General features: G+C 42.1%; 1 protein-coding gene and 1 pseudogene across 6 annotated transcripts in view; one reads left to right on the forward strand and one right to left on the reverse strand.

Moving 5' to 3' along the window:
• The window catches only part of NFX1 (nuclear transcription factor, X-box binding 1), a 78,131-nt gene that overhangs the window by 10,262 nt on the left and 48,901 nt on the right, over window positions 1-18,968 (reverse strand). For 4 of the 6 annotated variants that reach the window (XR_009503637.1, XR_009503638.1, XM_059924597.1 and 1 more), the window contains exons 12-19: window positions 14,562-14,644; window positions 13,018-13,126; window positions 8,747-8,866; window positions 6,883-6,962; window positions 3,394-3,624; window positions 2,427-2,500; window positions 1,540-1,641; window positions 933-974 (exon numbers count right to left, since the gene is read on the reverse strand). Coding sequence is in view for 3 of the 6 variants with exons in the window: in XM_059924597.1 (XP_059780580.1) it covers window positions 933-974; window positions 1,540-1,641; window positions 2,427-2,500; window positions 3,394-3,624; window positions 6,883-6,962; window positions 8,747-8,866; window positions 13,018-13,126; window positions 14,562-14,644 (841 nt within the window). In the remaining 3 variants the exon portion in view is untranslated. The remainder of the gene's footprint in view (window positions 1-932; window positions 975-1,539; window positions 1,642-2,426; window positions 2,501-3,393; window positions 3,625-6,882; window positions 6,963-8,746; window positions 8,867-13,017; window positions 13,127-14,561; window positions 14,645-18,968) is intronic. The other 2 variants (XR_009503639.1, XM_059924598.1) reach the window with 1 other exon arrangement.
• On the forward strand, window positions 10,121-12,224 carry LOC132367578 (heterogeneous nuclear ribonucleoprotein A1-like; annotated as a pseudogene).

Consider the following 18,968-nt stretch of genomic DNA (forward strand, 5'->3'; position numbering starts at 1 on the left):
AGAGCAACGGAAAATATGACCCTGCTCGTGGGAGCATAACTGGTACAACCATTTTGAACACTGGTCGGCAGAATCAATTAAAGCTGAAAATATGCATACCCTATTAATCAGCAATTCTACTCCTGAGCTTATATCCAACAGAGATGAGTACATATATACAGCCAGGCAAGTATAAGGATATTCTTAAAAGAGCATTATTTGTAACAGCCCAACACTGATAACAACACATATATCTATAAGCTATAGAATAAATGATGATAAATTAATATAATAAAATATCATGCAGAAATGAAAATTAACAAAATGCTGCTACATGTAGCAACAGGAATGAACGTCACAAATGTAATGAAAGAAACCAGACAAAAATAATACAACAATATGATTTCATTATTTACATAAAGTCCAAAAGCAGACAAAAATAATCTAAACTGTTAGAAGTCAGGATAGAGGCTGTATCTCGGTGGAGTGTAAGAGTGGGTTCTCGTAGTTTTCTATCTCTTGACCTTGGTGCTGATTACACCACTGTATTCCCTTTGTGATGACTATACATCAGTATAGAACTATACATCAGTATAGTTCTGATCTATATGAAGTATATTATACTTCAACATAAAAGTTCATTAAAAGAATTTTAAGCCTCTTGTCTCCATTGGAATCAGGAAGTCCGCCAGTCCCTGAATTAGTACGCTTTGGAGCATGTGATGTTTACACTTGCCTGAAACCACACAAGCTCATGTTTCAGAAATATGCTGAAATCACCTAACTGGTTTATCCTCAGACACTTCGATTCTTGATGATTGAATTTCTCCTGCTCCCCAATAGCAGCAAAAGACTCAGAGCAGGTGCTGAATGAATGCTTGAAGGGTTGCTCCCTCCCACTAATTTCACAGAGCTCAAGGACAATTAGATAAACAGCAGTTGAAACTACTTACTTTCTCCTTTCCAAGGCTGAACACTCCTCATCACACTCCAGCCTTGAGAAGCAAATGAAAAAAAAATTAAGTCAGGGTACAAGTTTCACAGCTCCTACTCAGCAATAAGTTCTTAGATGGTCAACCTGGAGACAGAACAGACTGGCCAAAACAATGGCTGAATGAGGTCCTTCTCAAGGACAGGTGCACAGGCCTCTGAGTTACGGGAGACTAGGAGGCCTCAGACGGGCTTCAGAGTGTCCCCTGGCTGCTCAGCCCCCCAAATGTTCCTGGCGCCCCCGCGACAGCCCCACCTCCCTCTCTCAACACAGCAAACCACTCTGTTCTCTGTTCTCCTGTGGGCTGGAATGGACACGTCAAGGTCTCTGCTTCCTCTGGCTACTGTCTGCAGTGAGGCCCAGAAAAGCCTCCTCTGGTCTTAGCTGTATCCCGAGTAGGACTCACTGCATTGGAGTGGGTGTGGTCTCTTAATATCAGATGTCTGTTGAACACCTACTGTGTGTGTAAGGCTTTCCTGTTGCAGACTGACACAAATGAATGGTTCCTGCCCTTTGGAAATTAAGTCTAATGGGAGAAAGAAGGCACAGCTACACATTTAAAAAATTACCTGGCTTGGTGAATTTCCTTCTTAGTAATTAACTTGCTGATCTCCACTGAATCTCCAAGCTGCATGTCTGTTATTTTGGAGGCCATGGAAATAGCAGCTATTCTGAAGTATAAAAAAGAAAGGGAAGAAAGGCGCTGCAGTTTCACAAGAACCTCCCCATACCAGGCACACAGAACACTTCTTTCAAGGCAAATCTACCACTCGACAATCTGTGTGGCCTTGGAAGCCCATCTATTATGAACTATCCACACGTTTATGTGGTATCTCCTCGATTAGACGCTAAGCAGCTCCATAGGAAATGAGGTAATCCATTCCTCGGTATCCCCTTGAGCATCTGGGCCAATGCCAGGCACTCAGTGTGTATTCAAACACAGTCAATCTGATGTCTGCATACTCCTAGAGTCCCATCTCCATGGTGCATCTCTGCATCTATTCATCCATCCATCCCTAAACACCTCCACTTCTGTACGGTGTGACCACACAGGTCCCAAGATTTCAGGAGGCTGCAAAGACAACTCACAGAACAGTCAGAACCCCCCAGACCACAGCCGGAGCGCAGGACCTGGTCCTGGCTGTGCCCCAAGCGGTGGGACGCTGAAGCAATGCACGCAACTTCAGGACATCTTCCCTTCTGATCTCATGGTGTCACAAGACCAAAAGGGAGAGAGAGAGAGGAAGGAGGAGGAGAGAAACAAAAAGGTTATTTTACAAATTAAAGTTAGGGAAGGTAAGGTACATAAAGCAGTACTTTTTCTTTTAACCAGAAAAACTAGACTCAAGAAAATTTATTTAAAAAACCTTCCTTAAAAGTTGCAAAGATCCTACAATAAACTCCTGTATACCCTTTACCTAGACCCATCAATTGTTAACATTTAAGTAGCACTAACCTTTGATAAGTACTGGATGCTTCAGAGCAAATCATGATTTCTTTTCTTCGTCCACATTCACACTGCAGCTCTATCTGAAATAAGATTAACATGTAGCAACTTTCAGCCCATGGTAAATATGTGAATGGGCAGGTTTCACTTTTAAAGCCTCTCTCAAACCAAACCACGGCAGAGAATAGAGAGACAGTGAGTGGCTACCTTCCAAGACGGAGGAGCTAACCACACATGCAAAGTGACAACGTGGTGGCTGACATGCTAGGAGAGAAGTGTCCAGTCGACAGCGCCCCTTATCGGGAATGACTTCTGTCCTTAATCCTGCCTGAAGGGGCAGGCCTAGAATGAAGTTTTTACCACTGAACCAGAGGTAGACACTTGACCCAGGACCAGCCAAGGTCTAATCGACTCCACTTCATCCCTCTGCTTTCACCTCCTCGGGGGGGAGACCTTGCTTAATCCCTCAGACCAGCTAAGTCCCTCACTCACATGTTCTTGTGGCACCCCCTACAAGGGGGTAACTACTCCTTCACAACATTACCAAAGTCACAATTAATTATCTGAGTAATTAATTAGTATCTGTCCCTCTAATTAAGGGAACCACGTGTCCTCTGTTCACTGGTGGAGCCCCAGCACCTACCACAGCATTACATCTTATACAAAATAGACACTTATGTATTTGTTGAATAAATGGAGTGGACAATCAGAGGCTCTCTTGAGAATTTGATTGAAGGGAGACAGAAACTGGTCAGGTGGCAGTGGGTACTTTCTGAATTAAAAGACCATCTCAAGCTTGGCAGATAGAAGTCTGTACAATTTACTCCACCTTTCTCTTGTTAACTTAACTTGCAGTTCCTTGCAACCAAAGACCCCTGGTAAGGATGTGTGCCCAGGTGCCACTGTAGGCAGTTCTGGACTCATCAGCAGCCCCAGAACCACAGTCAGTGCCCCACCAGGAGCCAGGATTACTCACCTTGGCTTTGCAAGCAGTCACAGGGCAGGGTGAGCTGAGGTGGCAAGGTGCCATACATGGGTGGCCACAGTCAGCTCTGGAGATGGTGCAGGGCTGCTTGCAGACTTCATCCACAAGACACTCTCCTTTGTGACAGAGTCTCTGACACCTGTGCATCCCACACGGTAGCGTGGCACCGCAGGGTAACCCGCAAGAGATATCAACCAGGTGACAGGGGATGTTGCTTCGTAACTAGGAGAGACAGAAGTCGCCAGATTCTCATCTCCATGCAGGATTTGGGGTGGATTTTAACTTCCTACTTAAACATTTCTGAACTTTCAAAAAGAGCATGTTTTAAAAAAAGTTATTATTATTTTTTATATTTTTATCTGAAACAAAAATCAGGCTGTTTTTCAAAGTCTGAAAGGTTAGTTTGAAAAGAAAACAAACCTGAACCTTATTTAATAATGCTTGTTATGGGACTTCCCTGGTGGCACACTGGTTAAGAATCTGCCTGCCAATGCAGGGAATATGGGTTCGATCCCTGGTCCGGGAAGATCCCACATGCCGCGGAGCAACTAAGCCCGTGCACCACAACTACTGAGCCTGCGCTCTAGAGCCCCTGAGCCACAACTACTGAACCCACGTGCCACAACTACTGAAGCCCGCGCACCTAGAGCCTGTGCTCCGCAACAAGAGAAGCCACCGCAGTGAGAAGCCCGCACACCACAACGAAGAGTAGCCCCCGCTCGACACAACTAGAGAAAGCCTGCGAGCAGCAACAAAGACCCAATGCAGCCAAACATAAAAAAAATTTTTTAAAAATGCTTGTTATGATCTAAAAGGATTTGTTTTAGCAACCAAGTGTGACTTGCAACATAAACTTCCCAAGATGGGTAACAAGCATGTGAAACCAGATAACTAGGGAGTTTCTGAAAATTTTATGACTAACTGGGAGGATCAGGTGATCTTTTCCCTCTGCAAACAGCTAGGGCACTGAGTTCACAGAAACCCTGGGGGTGGGGGCACCCTTGGCTCATGGTTTCAAGACTGCTTGCAGGGCTGTTTTATGTAATTAATTACTCAACTCTCCTCACGTCTCCCAACCCATGATCTCCATAGTTTTAGACAGCTCTGTCATTAAAAAAAATTAAGAGGCAACAGACCGTGGACCAACCAAATCATTTTTTTTTTCTTGAGAAATTGCCTCCATTCAGGATTCTTCACTCCAGGAAAAAGATGCTGGAATTTTATTCCTGTGGAACCAAAGGTTACTCTTAACGTATTCACTCAAATTCTTTTAAGAACCCTCAAAATGAGGAATATACTTCGACTCTGGTGACACATAACTTGTACTCTTGAAGAGGCCCCCAAAGTCTAGGACGTACATGCTTTGGAATCAGTATTTTGGTAGAATGTAGTTCCCAGTCATTAAACACTCACCTACTCCACCACTGGGATAATTTGTGCACATGCTATGCCCTCTGTTGTCCCCTCCCTACATTACTTGCCTATCTTCTCACTGTCCTTTAGGATGTTACTTATGCTACTTCCTCCAGAAACACCTTCCCTGGGTAAGGGCCCCTTCTATCCCCTTCAGTACTCTGTACTTCCCACATTACTGTACTTTTTTTTTTTTTAGTATTTATTTATTTATTTGGCTGTGCCAGGTCTTAGTTGCGGCATGCAGGATCTTTTAGTTGTAGCATGCAGGATCTAGTTCCCCGACCAGGGATTGAACCCGAGCCCCTGCATTGGGAGCACAAAGTCTTAACCACTGGACCACCAGGGAAGTCCCACACACTACTGTACTTACAATCGACTGTTTACACGTCTGCTTCCTGCCCCAGAGTGAAGGCTCCACAAGGGCAGGGGCGGCACCTGTCTTGTTCGTTTCTGAATCACCCAAACCTAGCCTGTTACCTAGTACATAGCAGGTATGCAGTAAGTATTTGTTGACTGAAGTCCATCAACACAAAGATGACACATGGATGTCTTAGAATAGTTACTCTCAGAGGAAGTGAGATTTTTAGACGAAGAATAAATACCAAGGATTATGACTTGAGAACCACTGACAGGAAATGACTGGAGGAAAATGTGTCCATCAAGATAAGAATACTGAAAGCATATTGTCATAGTTGTCAAGAGTTTCAAGAAATGTTGGCCAACATGTTACAAAGTAAAAAAAGCAGGTTACAAAACAGTATAATCTTCATAGAGTAGGGGAAAGAGTGTATCATACATGCCTGGAAGTCTATACACCAGGATGTTAAGAGTATTTCTTTCTGCATAGCAAAACTGTACTATCTTAACTGTCTACAATGAATATGCATTTTTAAGATAAACAAATCTTTTTAAAGTGTTTCAAAGTGTCTATAGTCAGCGGTGCCAAATATAGCTTAGACACTAAGAATAAGGATGAAAGTCCTTCATGGTAATGGCAGCAAGGAGGGGTAGGTTAGCCTGGAGCAAGGTGTACAGCCGATCACTCAGGATGGAAAGCTGCGTAGGGAGTAGAGAGAAGGAACGGTGGCAACTGGTGGAGAGCCCACTCTCACTCTTGGGATATTCTCACTGTAACACCTTTCCCCAGACTAGCAACCCCTCCCCATGCTGGCTAACCTAGAAGTTGTCTCTGAACACATGCTCATGCTCTCAAGGCCAACTGGCTGAGTTTCATTTGATTGTAACCAGATTAAAAATGAGAGCAGGGACTTCCCTGGTGGCACAGTGGTTAAGAATCCGCCTGCCAATGCAGGGGACACGGCGGGTTTAAGCCCTGGTCCAGGAAGATCCCACATGCTGCAGAGCAACTAAGCCTATGTGCCACAACTACTGAGCCTGCACTCTACAGCCCATGAGCCACGACCACTGAGCCCGTGCGCCACAACTACTGAAGCCCGCGTGCCTAGAGCCCGTGCTCCGCAACAAGAGATGCCACCGCAATGAGAAGCCCGCGCACCGCAATGAATAGTAGCCCCTACTCTCGCCGCAACTAGAGAAAGCCCGCGTGCAGCAACGAAGCAGCCAAATAAATAAATAAATTTATTAAAAAATAAACAAATAAAATAAAAATGAGAGCAGAATAGACTCAGAATGCTACCTACTGTATGATTCCATTTATGTGATATTCTGAAAAGGCAAAACTACAGGGGCAGACAACAGATCATTGGTTGCCAGGGCCTGGGGGAAAGGGGAGAGTAACTATGAAGTGGCCCAAAGGAATGTCTGGGGGTGAATGAATGTTCCACATCTTGACTGTGGTGGTGGTTACATGACTGTACGAATGCTTTTGTCAAAACTCATAGACTTGTACACTCAAAAGGGTACATTTCATTTTATGCAAACTATACCTTAATGAAAAGAAAAAGAAAAGAAAAAAAGTGGCAACAGCAAATCTCTGCTCCTTGCAGTATATTTATTTTGAGAAACAATGAGGCTAACCCTCTTAACGAAATCCAATCATAAATCTCTGGTTGGAACAATGAACACTTGAGAGAGAAAACTTACCTCATGTTTGCCCATGCACCATTTCTGAGTTAGAAAAGTACAAGGGGGACACTTGTCCTCACTATGACAAGAATGATACACTGTAGAAAGAGAAAGATAAAATTAGGAGTAATGTTTAAAATTAGGAATAATGTTTAAACATAGACTATTACACATATTATAATGGCATATGACATGGAACTTTTAAATTTCAGAGCTGAGTAACTCTTTAAAATGGTCACTGGAAAGTAAAAGTAGTTGGCTTTATATTAAAGTGTTGAAAGATGAGCATGAGTGAGAAAAAGAAACCCAACTGAGGGGCGAGAGACACAGAAGCAGAGAAGGAGGCAGTTTTTCTACTCCGTCTCCTGTGGCACTGCCACATGGTCTGGCCACATTACTCAGCCATTCTTTTGGTCCTACCTTACACAGCAACTGCTCCCTTTTGTTGAGACATCTTTGTTATCTCATCTAACATGCTTCCTCTGACTCCTTTCAATTTCCTTACTGCCTGGAAGAGGCAGTTCATTCAAACTCACCTCCTACAACAAAGCCTTCCTTGGCTGACCACACCCTGCCCTGAGCGCGCTTGCTCTCCCTGACGTCTTAGTTCTTACACAGATGGCTTGCTGCCATGCTATCTGGCCCTTCTTCATGTATTGGCTGGTTGTGTCAAATGTATTCAACTACCGTCTTCTTCCTCTCAGAAACAACAGAACAACCTCAAGGTCATGAGGTTATTTTGACCTTCCTTCCTCTGACCCTCCCTCTATGTCTGACACCATGCTGGATATACAAGAAACACTCAAGAAAAGTTAAGTGAACGCTGAACGAAAGCAGGCTAAAACAAAACAACTCACAAATAGTTAAGTTCTCACTATGGACATCAATCAGCAGGATTTGGACTTCCTTTGTAACATCTGCAAGTGACTACAAAGGAAGTGAGTACAAGTGAGTGGGTGAGTATCTGCTTGGACATTAACTTCATGCTGGTGTGAACACCACAGCAAGGGCTTGCAAACTAAGCTGGGAGGGCCGTCTTAAGGTCTCCAGGAAAGGAGGGACTTTTCACTTCATGAGGAATTTACTTAATTCTTTTTCACTCTATTAACTTAAAAAATTGAGAAATGCTTATCTATTTGTCAGACTAAATCATATGGCCAGATTTATTGTAAGTATCAAATCCAGTGACTTAAATTATATCAGGTTTGCCTCTGGGACTTGGTAAAATGAAATGATAGGGCCAATATGGTCCTAGAGGAAAGCCAGTGACTAGACTGGACAGAAAATTAGATTAAAATTACAGTAATAAGAGGGAAAAAAATCCAGTTAAAATAAATTCATTAGGATCCCACTTTTATTTTAGGAAAAAAAATGCAAATATATATTTTTGCCCATGGAAAAAGGCCCTGAAAAATACACACTAGGGCGTAATTCCTAAAAGGTAACATAAGAGATGATTTAATTTCAATCTTTTGACTTTATCTCTATTTTCTTTCTTTCTCTTTTCCTTTTTATGTAATAAACATATATTGCGTCTACAACAACAACAAAACCGAATTACTTTTAACTTTACAAAAAGATGCTTAACTTTGAAATATGCACCAGAAGTGGAGGCCACAAAGAAAGAAGACAAGACCAGCTGGGGATTCTCCCAACCCTTTGGGTGTGTTTGACATCCACAGAGTAAAGCAATGGAAGGCACTGTGATTCCTAGCTGTGGCCCAGATCTCAGACCCATCTTTACAGAAGCAGCCCCTGAGCACAGGGAACAAGGAGGGGCTACCACAGTGTAATCTCAGAGCAGTGAAGACCATCATGCAACATCCTAAATGACACAGTGTGAGCAGGCTGCGAGGTGTGGAGGCAAGGAGACAGGACCCACCTGGATGGTCACATTCATGGACTCTGGCACAGGTCTGGGTACACTCAGGGGGCCTGGTACCACAGGGAACTGGAGGGTAGATCACTGACGCGCCACAGTGGCAGGTTAATTCATCAAAACCTGGTGAAACAACAGGTGAAACAAAACAACCCTTCATGAATTTGAGATGCGCACAAGATAATTATACACACACTTTTTTTTTTTGGCTTGTATTTTTAGAGGAGAATTTTTTGGGGGGCTGCTCTTTTAAAAAAGGTTTTTATTTCATTAAAGTTGAGCTGCTGGCAAAGTGTTCAATTTTTACTTGCAACAAACTTTAAGTCCATGAGTATTCCAAGACATTTTTACATGTATTTTATAAACAAAAGATCTACAGACCATCTCTTTTGACAGAACAGGAGACTTCCACTAAAGAAACAGATTTTTTTTTTTTAACTTTTTAGTTAGGAAAATGGATAGAGATTATAAAAGTCACAGGTAGTTAACAAACACAGAAAAATATGCTTTTGAATATAAACCTCAGAGAGTCACTGAAGCCATTAAAAAAAAATTCTTATAAGTATAACCGACATCTATCATGATAAAAATATGAAGTTGAGATGAAGCCAGGAGCTACGTCTAAGTTCACTAGGCACAGTTCACAAGCCCAATCAAAATGAGAACTCACATGGGGCCTCCAACAAGCGGTCCACTTTGTCAAGAGCTCTCCTAACCCTCAGACCCAAAGGGGAGCTAGTTCTTCAATCCTGGTCCTCGGTAGAGGCTGGGTCTTTGGCCATGGTTCTCAACTAGGGACCAAGAGTCAGAAAGCCCAGGCCCTCCAGGATTCCTCTACCCACTGCCCTTCTCCAGTCAGCACTCTCCAGAAAACTCTTCAGAGGCTACACAACGTGGTGGAAAGAGCCCTGTAAATATAGCAGGAGACTTAGGCTTCTAGTCCTGGACCTACTTCCCACTTGTGCGGTGACTGCAGGCAGGTAACTTAACGACTCTGAGATTGCTTCCTTTTGGCCACATGGGGATACCAAACTTTGACCTGTCCACTCAAAAGTTTATTGTGGGGGTGGGCTAATATATGTGAAACAGCTAGGTAAAGAGTAAGAGGCTACATAACTTGTTTCTACGGAACTCCATGTGTGTGATTTATAACAAAGCACTTAACTCCGTTTTGAAATATGGTAGGCCTAGTATTCCACAGAAGGTATGTTGGGAAACCCTGATCTAGGCTAATCTTTTAATGTAGCAGTCCTCAAAGAGTGCTCAGTTGACCCCTAGGACTCCCTGATCCTTTCAGGGAGTCCACAAGGTCAAAATTATTTTCATAATAATACTTAGATACTATTTGCTTTTTTCACTATGTTGACATTTGCACTGATGGTGAAAAAGCAACAGCTGGTAATACTGCCAGGGCATTAGCGCAAATAAGGCAGTAGTGCCAAACTGTAACTGTTGTATTTTTCACTGCCACGTACTTAGAGTAGATAAAAAACGACAATTTAACTTAAGAAAGTCCTTGATGAAGAAGTAAAAAAAAAAAAATCTTGACCCTTAAATACATGTCTTTCTAATATTCTGTGGAACAAAATAGGGTATCTGCTTCAAGCACTTTTGTTGCACACAAAAATACAGTTGTCCCTCAGTATCCTGGCGGGAAGGGATTGGTTCCGGGACCCCCATGGGTACCAAAATCCAAGAACGCTCAAGTCCCTTATATAATATGCTGTAGTATTTGCATACAACCTATGCACATCCTCCTGTATACTTTACATCATCTCCAGGTTACTTATAATACCCAATGCAATGTAAATGCTATATAAATAGTTGCCAGCACAAAACAAATTCAAGTTTTGCTTTTGGAACTTTCTAGAATTTTTCCCCTTGAATGTTTTCAACCCACGGTTGGTCGAATCTATGGATGTGGAATCCATGGATGTGGAACCCTCAGATATGGACGGCTGTCTGACCTCTGGTCATTTTAAAGAACTACACTTTTCTGAGTCGTCAGCTGAATTGCTGAATTAACTTCTTTTTTCATAACACACCATTTTCCTTGAAAAAGTGACCAACAAACTATGATTATTCAGACTTGGGTATTTTGGCAGACATTGTATCAAAAATTAGCAGTGAGCCCATCACTTTAAGAAAACTGAATTTGCTGCCAACGATAACATTCAAGCTTTCAAGTGAAAAGAGAATTTTGGAAAATACGCGTTTATCACTATGAGCTCGACAACTTCCTAATACTTTTCCCCAGAGTTTTCTGATGGGATTGGTAGTGTTATAATGAATGTGAGTTTTTAATATTATAACACAAGCAGACCCCATCTTAGGATCACTGCTTACATCCCAAGTTTCATACGTTCAGGGACAACAGAGGAATAACTTCTTTAAAAGTCTCAATAGCTTTTCTGCTGTGAACGCTGCCGAGTAAGCAATCATGGAAGCCTCCCCCCTCTACTGCCATCGTGTCTAAGTCAGAGTCTCCCAAAGAGCCCGAACAGCTGCGGAAGCTCTTCATCAGACGTTTGACTTTGAAACAACCGATGAGAGTCTGAGGAGCCAGTCTGAGCAGTGGGGAACGCTCACAGACTGTATGGTAACGAGGGATGCAAACACCAGGCGCTCCAGAGGCTTCGGGTTTGTCACGTATGCCACTGCGGAGGAGGTGGATGCGGCCATGGATGCAGGGCCACACGAGGTGGATGGGAGAGTTGGGGAGCCAAAGAGGGCCGTCTCAAGAGAAGATTCTCAAAGACCTGGCGCCCACTTAACCGTGAAAAAGATTTTTGTTGGTGGCATTAAAGAAGACACTGAAGAACATCACCTAAGAGATTATTTTGAACAGTGTGGGAAAACTGAAGTGATTGAAATCATGACTGAGGCAGTGGCAAAAACAGAGGCTTTGCTTTCATAACCTTTGATGACCATGACTCCGCAGACAAGACTGTCATTCAGAAATACCACACTGTGAATGGCCACAACTGTGAAGTAAGGAAAGCCCTACCTAAGTAACAGATGGCTAGTGCTTCATCCAGCCAAAGAGGAGGAAGTGGTTCTGGAAACTTTGGTGGTGGTCGTGGAGGTGGTTTTGGTGGGAATGACAACTCTGGTGGTGGAGGAAACTTCAGTGGTCGAGATGCCTTTGGTGGCAGCCGTGGTGGTGGGGGATATGGTGGCAGTGGGGATGGCAATAATGGATTTGGTAATGACGAAAGCCATTTTGGAGGTGGCGGAAGCTACAATGATTTCGGCAATTACAACAATCAATCTTCAAATTTTGGACCCATGAAAGGAGGAAACTTTGGAGGCAGAAGTTCTGGCTCCTATGGTGGTGGAGGCCAATACTTTGCCAAACCACGAAACCAAGGTGGCTATGGTTCCAGCAGCAGCAGTAGCTATGGCAGTGGCAGAAGGTTTTAATTACTGCCAGGAAACAAAGCTTAGCAGGAAAGGAGAGCCAGAGAAGTGACAGGGAAGCTACAGGTTACAACAAACTTGTGAACTCGGCCAAGCACAGCGCTGGCAGGGCCTAGCTGCTACAAAGAAGACATGTTTTTGACAATACTCATGTGTATGGGCAAAAAAACTCGAGGACTGTATTTGTGACTAATTGTATAACAAGTTATTTTAGTTTCTGTTCTGTAGAAAGTGTAAAGCATTCCAACAAAGGGTTTTAATGTAGATTTTTTTTTTGCACCCATGCTGTTGATTGCTAAATATAACAGTCCACTCATGAAGCTGAATAAATGTGTCTTTTTAAAATTGTGCTGTGTAAAGTTAGTCTACTCTGAAGTCATTTTGGTAAACTTCACCCCAACAATGTGAAGTTAGAATTCCTTCAGGGTGATGCCGGGGCCCATTCGAAATTTATTTACAACCCGCTTGGGTGGAGAAGCCATTGTCTTCAGCTGAACTGACAGTTACTGTGTTGTGACCTGGAGTTCACCGTTAAAAGGGTCACCCAAGCAAAGTTATGGAGTTTTCTGGTTATTAATATGATTGTTGGCACATCCTATGCAATATATCTAAACTGAATTATGGTACCAGATAAAGTTATAGATGGGAATGAGGCTTGTGTATCATCCACTATTACGTGTAATCAATAAATGATTTAATACCCTCTTTTAAAAAAAAGTCTCAATACATCTGAAATACTAAGGCTTATTAATTCAGTAATCCATACCAACCTAAGAAAATCAATCACTCAGAATATATCATTCCTGACTTTCTAGAAAACTCTATATAATAAAGTATACAGTGAAGACACTCACTAGCTTGCCAGCATGTTTGGCAGTTCCCACGATGACAAGGTTCTTCACATCTATGAAGGCCACAGCGGAGTTTCCTCCCACAAATCAAAGGACACTTGTGCTCCTTATCCTAGGAGGAGAGATATTGATTGATTGATTGATTGCATGCAGGATCTTAGTTCCCCGACCAGGCATCGAACCTGTGCCTCTGGCAGTGGAAGCACAGAATCCTAACCACTGGACTGCCAGGGAATTCCTGAGAGATTTATATATGTTTACAAAATTATCTCCATTTTATATTTTCCATAAACAAGATTAATAAAGAAGCTCTCCACAATTATAGATCGCATGATATCTGGAATTAGCTTCAAAATAATCAAAGGAGGGGGAGTAGGTGGGGATGTGAATGAAACAGGATTAGTTATGACCTGATCACTACTGAAGCTAGATGTTGGGCATATGGGACTCATACTTGTATCTCTGCTTTTACATATGTTTGAAATATTCAGTAATAAGAAGAAGTCTTTAAACTTTCAAACACAGGTTTATAAATAAGTCTTGATACACAGAACAATTTCATCACTCTTCACACTGTCAACATAAATGCTAAAAATAACAATTGTGTATTATATATGTGTGTGTATATATGTACTACTTTACTATTGGTACTGTGTTACCTTGTTTACACACACACACACACGATAACACAGTACCCACTGCCAGGTAGTGCTTCCTTTACTTAGTTCCACAGAAGTGAATACTTCAGATAACTGAAACTTGTTCTTTAAAAAATGCCACACTCGGGACTTCCCTGGTGGTCCAGTGGTAAAGAATCCTCCTTCCAATGCAGGGGACGCGGGTTCGATCCCTGGTCGGGGAAATAAGATCCCACATGCCGCGGGGCAACTAAGCCCATGTGCCACAACTACTGAGCTCGTGCACCTCAACTAGAGAGCCCGTGTGCTGCAAACTACAGAGCCCACAAGCTCTGGAACCTGTGCGCCACAACTAGAGAGAGAAAACCTGCATGCCACGACTAGAGAGAAGCCCGCGCGCCGCAACAAAAAGATCCCGCATGCCTCAACAAAGAACCCATGTGCCACAACTAAAACCTGACGCAGCCAAAAAAAAAAGAAAAGCATATCCAAGAATGGAGGCCCCTCTTCTGGAAAAAAAAAAGCCACACTCATTTTGCCTACTGATCTGACCCATGGAAAATATGAAACTTGAAGCCTGAGTTGCTAAGGCCAAGCCAGTCTGTGTGCTGGGACAGCATACAGTCTCCTGCAGATGACTACATGCTCATCCAGTGGTCTTGAGCTCTGGGGCCTGAGGCCTTCTGTCTTTCTTCTTTCCCTTCCTCCATGTTGCCATCAGCTGACTTCTTGACCTGGCTGAGGCCTAAAAAGGCCCAGTCTGTCTCTCTGGGTAGCATTCTGACTGCTGCTCAGGGGCCTCTCCCAGTGATTTCCAAATCTGGGCTGCATTCTAGATGGTTGAGGCTTCCAGAAGCCCAGCCCCTAGATGAATGCAATCTGATAGTGCTTAATGATAGGTCCACTTACCACACAGCATATCTCATTACATTTATGCCGTCCACATAACCGTTTCTTGTTACACCTCTTGTCACACATAAATGTAGCATCTGCTATGAACAATTAAGAAGAAAAACAAGTCAGAGGATATGAACATTCATTCAACAAATATTTGTGTGACTACAGGCTGAAGAAATACAAACGTAATAATGTAAATAAATTAGTTATGGTGAAAATGCATACTACTTAAATATCACTTTTCACTTGCCAGTCAAAAAATAGAAAATAGGAAGACTACCCAAGTGCCCACTGATAGATGAATGGATAAAGAAGATGTGGAATATATACAATGGAATATTGCTCAGCCATTAAAAAAAGGAAAGAAATCTTGCCATTTGTGACAACATGGATGGGCCTAGAGGATATTATGCTAAGAGAAATAAGACAGACAGAGAATGACAAATACAGTATGATTTCACTTATATGTGGAATCTAAGAAACAAAACAAATGAACAAACATAACAAAACAGAAACAGTGTAGATACAGAGAACAAACAGGTGGTTGCCAGAGGAGAGGGGGGTGGGGGAAAAAAGAAACAGGTGAGAGGTACAAACTTCCAGTTGCAAAACCAATGATTCATGGGTATGAAATGCACAGTGTGGGGAATATAGTCAATAACTAAATAATATCTTTGTATGGCGACATAATGTAACTAGACTTATTGTGGTGATCATTTTGAAATGTATAGAAAAAAACACTATGCTGTGTAATAGGAACTAACATAGTGTTGTAGGTCAACTATACTTCAAAAACAAACAAACTCATAAAAAAGACATCATATTTGTGGTTATCAGAGGCGGGGGGTGGGGAGAGGGGGAACTGGAGGAGGGAAGTCAAAGGCACAAACTTCCAGTTACAAGATAAATAAGTATTAGGGATGTAATGTACAACATGATAAATATAATTAACATTGCTGTGTGTTATATATGAAAGTTGTTAAGAGAGTGAAGTAAGAGTTCTCATCACAGACAAAAATTTTTTTTCTATTTCTTTCATTTTCCATGTATATGAGACGATGAATGTTCACGAAACTTACTGTAATAATCATTTCATGATGTATGTAAGTCAAATTATTATGCTGGGACAGGAATAAAGACGCAGACATAGAGAATGGACTTGAGGACACGGGGAGGGGGAAGGGTAAGCTGGGACGAAGTGAGAGAGAGGCATGGACATATATACACTACCAAATGTAAAATAGATAGCTAGTGGGAAGCAGCTGCATAGCACAGGGAGATCAGCTCAGTGTTTTGTGACCACCTAGAGGGGTGGGATAGGGAGGATGGGAGGGAGACACAAGAAGGAGGAGATATGGGGATATATGTATATGTATAGCTGATTCACTTTATTATAAACCAGAAACTAACAAACCATGGTAAAGCAATTATACCCCAATAAAGATGTTAAAAACAAACAAAAAATTATTATGCTGTACACTTTAAGCTTATATAGTGCTATATGTGAATTATAGCTCAATAAAACTGGAAGAAGAGGGGGTTTCCCTGGTGGCGCAGGGGTTAAGAACCCGCATGCCAATGCAGGGGACACGGGTTCGAGCTCTGGTCCGGGAAGATCCCACATGCTGCGGAGCGACTAACCCCGTGCACCACAGCTACTGAGCCTGTGTGCCACAACTACTGAAGCCCACGCGCCTAGAGCCCATGCTCCGCAACAAGAGAAGCCACCGCAATGAGAAGCCCGCGCACTGCAACGAAGAGTAGCCCCAGCTCACCTCAACTAGAGAAGGCCCGCACATAGCAACAAAGACCCAACGCAACCAAAAAAAAAAAAAAAAAAAAAAAAAAACACTGGAAGAAGAAAAGGAAATAGGAAGACTGATTAATGTATGGAACAGGTGAAGGTGTGGAGAAAAAGGCACACATACTTAGTGAATGGGAGAATAAACTTTTGGAGTACATATGTATCTATCAAAAATTTAAGTGGTAATTCCATTTTAAGTAATGCTTCCTACAGATACACTTTCAAAAGTAGCTAGGACACCAAAAGCACAAGCAACAAAAGAAAAATAAATTAAATTTGATCAAAATTAAAAGCTTTTGTGGATCAAAGGACACCATCAAGAAAAGGCAACAACATAATGGGAGAAAATATTTGCAGATCAGTTATCTCATAAGTGTCTAGGATCCAAAATTTATAAAGAACTCTTTCAACTCAGTAACAAAACGACAACCCAATTAAAAAATGGTAAAGGAATAGACTTTTCCAAAGAAGATATACAAATGGCCAAGTACATGAAAAAATGCCCAACATCATTAGTTATTAGGGAATGCAAATCAAAACCACAATGATTTATCATTTCATACCCACTGAGGATGGCAATAACAGTAATAATAGTAGTAATAAAAAACAGAAAATAACAGGTGTTGGAGAGGATGTGGAGAAAATGAAACCCTCATACATTACTGGTGGGACTGTAAAATAGTGTAGCTACTGTATAAAACAATGTGGCAGTTCTTTTAAAAAACTTCTACCTAGGGCTTCCCTGGTGGCGCAGTGGTTGAGAATCTGCCTGCCAATGCAGGGGACACGAGTTCGAGCCCTGGTCTGGGAAGATCCCACATGCCGCAGAGCGGCTGGGCCCGTGAGCCACAATTACTGAGCCTGTGCGTCTGGAGCCTGTGCTCCGCAACAAGAGAGGCCGCGATAGTGAGAGGCCCGTGCACCGCGATGAAGAGTGGCCCCCACATGCCGCAACTAGAGAAAGCCCTCGCACAGAAACGAAGACCCAACACAGCCATAAATAAATAAATAAATAAATAAAAATTAAAAAAAAAAATTCTACCTATAACCAACATATAATCCAGCAATTCCATTTCTAGGTACATAACCAAAAGAATTTACAACAGGTTCTCAGATAAAAGCTTGTGTACAAATGTTCATAGCAGCACTGGTTGCAATAGTCAAAAGAAGGAGACAAACCAAATAAATGTCCATCAACAGATGAATGGATAAACAAACTGTGGTATATATATACAACAGAATATTATTCAGTCATAAAGAGGAATGAAGTACTGATGCGTGCTACAAGGTGGATGAACCTTAAAAACATGCTAAATGAAAGAAGCCAGAGACAAAAGGTTACATATTATATGATTTCATTTATATGAAATACTCAGAATAATTAAATCTACAGAGACAGGAAGCAGATTAGTGGTTGCCAGGGCTGGTGGGGAAGGGTGAGTGGGGAGTGAAAACTTAGTAAACAAAGGGTTTCCTTTTGGGATGATGAACCCATTTTACAATTGATAGAGGTGATGGTTTTACAACACTGTGAAGGTACTAAATGCCACTGAATTGTACGCTTTAAAATGTTTCACTGGGGACTTCCCTGGTGGTGCAGTGGTTGGGAATCCACCTGCCAATGCAGGGGACACGGGTTCGAGCTCTGGTCTGGGAAGATCCCACATGCCACTGAGCAACTAAGCCTGTGCGCCAGAACTACTGAGCCTGTGCTCTGGAGCCCGCGAGCCACAACTACTGAGCCTGCATGCCACAACTACTGCAGCCTGTGTGCCTAGAGCCTGTGCTCTGCAACAAAGAGAGGCCACCACAGTGAGAAGCCCGCACACCGCAACAAAGAGTAGCCCCCACTCGCCGCAACTAGAGAAAGCCCGCGCACAGCAACAAAGACACAACGCAGCCAAAAAGTAAATAAATTTATTAAAAAAAAGAAAAAACAAAACAAAACAAAAAAATGTTTCATTGTATGTTCTGTGAATATTATCTCAATAAAGGTGCTGAAGGCGCTGAACTATTTACTGGTGAAATAACGTTTGGGATTTGTTTTCAAAGTACTTCAGTGAAAATTAAAAATAGGAAAAAGAGGGATGGATGAAGAAAGAAGATGGGCAAAATGCTGATAACTGTTGATGACTGGTGATAGGTACACAGAGATTCACTATACTAGTCTCTCTACTTTCACATATGATTGAAAATTTTCATCGTAAGCTAAAAAATTAACAAGATGGTTACAGCGTTATCTGTAATGGGGAAAAATTGGAGACAACCTAAACGACCAACAAAAGAGCAATGGTGAACTATACTATGGCATATCCACATAAAGAATGTTCTCAAGAGGGAGAGCTATACACACTGACATGGAAAAATGTCTTTGATATATTACTGAGGGGAAAAAAACAAGTTCCAGAAAGTATGTTTAGTAAGAACCTAAGTTTAGCGGAAAAACAAAACCATACTAGCACATGTATACACCTGTATGAATATAGAAAAAGATCTGGACCCATACCCAACAAACTAATGATGTGGTTTTATCAGGGGAATGGAACTAGGAGGGGAAAATGGGGTGAGGGTGTATTTCTACTTTTTACGTTATATTATTTTATCAATTTTTTAAT

Source organism: Balaenoptera ricei, chromosome 6 (assembly GCF_028023285.1).
Source record: "Balaenoptera ricei isolate mBalRic1 chromosome 6, mBalRic1.hap2, whole genome shotgun sequence".
In the NCBI taxonomy this organism is placed as follows: domain Eukaryota; kingdom Metazoa; phylum Chordata; class Mammalia; order Artiodactyla; family Balaenopteridae; genus Balaenoptera; species Balaenoptera ricei.